The following is a 5,018-nucleotide window of genomic DNA, read 5'->3' as shown; positions in this document are numbered from 1 at the left end:
GTAAGCCGCCCCGAGGCTTCGGCGAATGGGGCGGCATAAAAATGTTTAAATAAATAAATAAATAAATAAAATAAAAGAGCAAATCTATGCATGTTTAGACAAAGAGAAAATTCTGCAACTCCCTGCATGCCCCAGACCAATATGGATTATGCCCTTCAGAATAAAAATATTTACCTTAATTTGAGAACTACCAGGTTAACTGAAGCTACATACACACTATTACAGTTAATGATGTGCACACAAATTAACTAACAGTCCTCTGGCTTGTGAAATACTACTATCTTGTGCTTGTTTATTTAAAAGTAAAGATGATGAGACATTGTTTAGTAACATTAGACGTTTTCTACTTTTGTTCTTTAAAAATGACTTCATCTAGGCTAAATTGTACAAGCCAGAAGTACATGGCTTCTCGACAATAAAGAAATAAATTAAGTGCCTTTAGAAAGATCACACAAAAGCAGAAGCAAGAAGGGGGTTTGCATTCTTAACTACTGCTGCTGTAAGAAATACCAGATGGGGCTAGTGATAGTCATGCAAGTAGATGGCACTCAGCAATTGTTTCAGTTATATGCTATCCAGGGAAAAGAGGTAAATTTTCTAAGTAATGATGCCTGAAGATTTCAAGCCACAGGAGCAGTACCAGACATCTGGATTTCTTTCGGCATTAACTATTATAGTAACATTTAGTATCTACTATAAATAATCTGGGTCTGGGATGACCCAGGAATGAATTATTTAACATTTAACAGAGCTTAGTCCCATTGCTTCACTGAAAACATCTGTATAACCCATCTTTAAAAATGAGATATAAATAATGAAATAATTGAAAATGAAATTTCAGGTCCAATAGTAACTGATTATCCATCACTCTGATCAAGTGTCTTCCACTGAACAGGTATCCAGAAATTATTTTCGTAACAGGCAGGCATATTACCACAATGAACAATTTAAGCAGAATAGGATTCAGCTATTTATTCTTGAGTATCCAACACATTTAAGGAACCAATGGTATAATACCCATTTTTTGTATTTGCTTAATATATGCAAATGAATCTTGGCAGCAAAACATATTTTACCTTCTCCCTATCAAAATAGATGGGAGGAACAGGGGACCGTATCTAGTAGGACCCACCATAGAGCAATGGGAAGCTGGTGGTTCCAAAACAATTGGAAACTAGCTGAAAGAAAAGAGAGCAGCAGAGCTTGCAGAATGAAGCTCATTTCAGCTTCTTTGCAGGGCTATTTGAGTAAGTGATAGCTTCCTGTTGCTCTTGCAAGTGAATTCTGCAAGGGGAAGTGCGCAGGCTCAGACACAGTACTTGACACTGCCTGTGGAGCTCAGACTGTCAAACAGAAGAAAATGTTCACAGTTGTTTGTGTGTGTGTGTGTGTGTGTGTGTGGTGGGGGGGGAGCAGCTTCTTATCCCTGCCAAAGATAATCTGCATGTGAAAACTAAATCCTATGCAAACTGCTTCTTGCTGGATCAAGGCTACCAATTAAGCAGTGTTCCCTACGGAATACTTCTGCACACTTCTTTAAATTGTTAAAATTTAGTTTGATGCTACTGAAATGGTTGCTGTGCTAGTAATAAATAGTTTCAAGGTACTTTACAGACCCAGATTATTAATCATTCAAATAATGAAAGATAGTAACGGTGGACAGAAAAACTTTTACCAAGCTATTATGCCATCATAGTTAAAACTAATCCGATTGGTTCAGAGATTTGTTCTGGTCTAGATAATTCACCCAATCAAAATACAACACCAAATGATCAGTAATAGTATGTACAGCAACTATATGTAGCAATAATCATTGCTGCAATGGAATGGTATGTATTTTAGTAAACATATTAAAAAGAAATAAATAATCTGAACTTCAGCATTTTAAGCTTTGGCAATAAAAATGTCACATTCACTGGTTTGTGGGACACTACTATCCACCAGCAATGTTCTTTTTAATCAATCAATGTTTTCACTCCAATATTATCCAGTCATTGGGGATAAATGGACTTATCCAAAGCATCTGGAAGATCCCATATTGGGAGAGAATGGTTCACTTTAGAACCCTTCTAAAGTGGTTATAGAATCACATCTAAAGTAGTAGTTACTACTAGCCTGATTTTTGTAGCACATACTGTGAGTGATAGGAAATGATAGGAGTTGTAGGGTGGAACATCTGCAGGGCTAATGGTTGCCCACTTCTGGAATAGAAAATTATTGCCATGTTGATCCTTGGTAATAAAATAGATACACTGACATTTTCTAGTGAAACAGTAAGAAAAGCACATGAATGCCATTCTCTAAATCTACTGATGATTATAGAATTAGTTAACTAAATTAATTAATTAGTTTTGGAATCGCTATAATCTCATAATCAAAATACCCCCCATGAGGTAAATCTATTGTTCGGTTCTCCTGGTAAATTAAGGACAAGCTAAGTATTTAAATATAACTAGTTCTGGTCATTAATTTGCAAGTTAGAACAATTAAATCAACATGGTTTAGCATTTGTTCTCTTGTACAACAGCTGGCAATGTAAAGCAATATATCCCATCCTTAAGATACACTGAACAGTACAGTTACTTACAGTGTAAGCAAAAATTGTAATTTATTCTGCAGTGCTGTGCAGCCAAGCACAATTTGTTCTCAGGCACCACACAGTGTTCCATTTCAGTAATAAACTTAGTTGCAGATGACTAAAACACAGTCTTGTTTCAATCATCAGTGCAAGAATAATCCTATTTTGGGTGATTTAATTAGGAAGATAACTGTACTGTTTAATTAATCAGGGGTGGTACTGACATGTGAACTGATGGGCCACACTCCCTGTAGAGTTAAATCCCACTACTTTCAACAAAATATATCTACATTAACACTTCAGTCTCAACAGAGGATGCACAGATTTAGGACTAAGGAGCATTTCAAACCATTCCTTCAAAAATAAAAGTCCTATGCCTAAATTACCATTGTTTCCCGGAAGCAGAGAGAAGGCAATCTCTAAGAAAACTGGGTTCCATGACTGAAGACACGGACACACACAACTTTATTTAAATGCCATGTGCAAGACGGGCAGCACGGAGCTCTTCTACCCCTTCCCCAACCTCAAACTGGTCTCTCGGACTGCCGAAAGGAAAGCAAAGCTGGGAAAGAGCATTTTGGCAAGGAGGGGATTTCCTTTCCTTTTTAAACTAAGCCACGTTCACCAGCCCCAGATTTTAAAGACGATTAGGGAGACAGCACTAAATATAGCCGCAAGCTAATTACATCGCCGTATAGTTTAAATGGCTCCCAGAAGCGTCGTTCTCTCCCGTGCTCTCCTTCCCACCCGGGCCGGCCAGCCTGCAATCTGCACCGCCGCGCGGGTTTGTTGCAGTGACCTCCTTCTCCCTCCGCTTCTCTCCACGCAACTCTCCCTGCCAGCCGCCCCTCCTCCAAATCGCTCGGCCGGATGGCGACGTGCGTTAACGAACATCTTCCTAACGTGTCCGGGGGCAAGAACAGGACCGGCGAGGGGTGCGCGTGTGGCGGGGGGACAGACCTTTATTTTAGCGTCAAAGTTGAGGGAGGAAAGCTGTAGCCCGGAAACTAGAGAGGAAGGGGCAGACTTCGAGGCGAGCCTTACACAAGCCAACCCCGGGCTGCGCTCAGGCGTTCTCCTCCGCCCCCGCCCCGGCGCGGCGCGGCGCGGCGCAGCGTCCGCAGGGCGCCTGGCGGACACGCGGCTGCCCGAGGAGAGGATGCCCCGCGCAAGTTGGCCCCGCACTGCCCGCCCGGCCCTCGCCTCGCCTCACCTGCTCTGTAGTCGCCGTTTTGGCCAAGCTCGCAAAGGAGCCTCCCCCACATGGTGGTGGTGGCGCCGCCGCCGCCTCCGCCCTCCGCTGCCGAGGGCCACGAGAAGGGGCGACGGCGCGGCGGAGCGCCCCCCCGGGGTGTCCAGACGCGCGCCGCCGACGCCGAGGGACGCGGCCTGCTGGGCAAGGGAGACGGCCGAGCGACGGAGGCTGGTCACTGCCGGGCGCTCGCTCCTCCTGCTGCCGTCCGCGCCCTGCAGCCCGCCTGTGGCCTGGGGGGAGGCGAGGCCATGGTGCCGCCGCCAGTCCGGTCCCCTCAGCGGCCGCAGACGCAGCAGCCGCAGCAGCAGCAGCAAGGACAAAACTCGCCTTCTTCCGCCGCTGCTGTCGCTGCTTCCCACTCACTGCAGCTACGCCGCTCTTCCTTCCTTCCTCCGCCTCCTCCTGCTCGGTGCCGGGCGGGGATAGAGGCGGGAACTGAGCAGATGCTGCCGCTACTCTGGAGAAAGGGGGAGAAGGGGAGTTGGCAGAAAGCGGGATGCGAGGTGGAGGTGGCGGGGAAGGCGCACCTCCCGAGCCCACGAGAGGTGACTGGAGAAGCGGATGGAGAAAAGAGAAGGATTTACTGGGGAGTGCTAGGAGAAGGCCCGGGAACGTAGAATGCAGCCCTAAAGCCCAAGCGCCTCTGAGCACGTGCAGAGAAGTCAGAGGCGACTTGCGCAAGCCTACTATTACGATGAGGAAAATGTTCTACGAGATGGGCCTGCCTCTCATCTTTCGAAAATAAAGCACGGAGGAAATGGTCTATTTTTCCGATCACTCCTGTTTGTGTAGTTAGGTAATGTAAGACTCTGTCGTTAATGTTTGTGTAGTTGTCACCCACTCCATTATACTAGGTGTTACGCAGGTTGTGCAGTACACAAATGACAGTTCTACCCACAAACACACACAGACCTTAACTGCCACTCCATGCTTAACAGCTTATACATACATTTGATACATTTAAGCAAAAAACCAAACCTACTTATTATCGCAAATTACTAAAGACAGACAGTGAGCATATGCAGTTTTGTATTTTAAACTTACTTGCATCAAAACACAACTACTAGGGGTATAAAATGAAGAGTAGCTTCTGCTGACCTCTAAACAAATTACCTTGGAACTAAGCCATTATTCAAAGACACAAACTAAAATAAATAATAAAATGAACATCTATAGCCAGGATGA

The 5,018-nt window shown here is 44.7% G+C and overlaps 1 protein-coding gene across 1 annotated transcript in view; it reads right to left on the bottom strand.

Annotated features, from left to right (window-relative positions):
• CEP85L (centrosomal protein 85 like) overlaps positions 1–4,098 on the bottom strand; it is a 106,734-nt gene extending 102,636 nt beyond the window's left edge. Inside the window, exon 1 of the mRNA XM_044420176.1 lies at positions 3,792–4,098. Within this exon, the coding sequence (XP_044276111.1) occupies positions 3,792–3,843 (52 nt within the window). The 5' untranslated portion in view covers positions 3,844–4,098. The remainder of the gene's footprint in view (positions 1–3,791) is intronic.
• Between the last annotated feature and the right edge of the window lie 920 nt (positions 4,099–5,018).

The sequence above is a fragment of the Varanus komodoensis genome, unplaced genomic scaffold (genome assembly GCF_004798865.1).
Source record: "Varanus komodoensis strain SLA01 unplaced genomic scaffold, ASM479886v1 scaffold1, whole genome shotgun sequence".
Classification (NCBI taxonomy): Eukaryota; Metazoa; Chordata; class Lepidosauria; order Squamata; family Varanidae; genus Varanus; species Varanus komodoensis.
The sequence above is the reverse complement of the archived record's forward strand: the minus strand, read 5'-3'. Positions and strand labels throughout refer to the sequence as shown.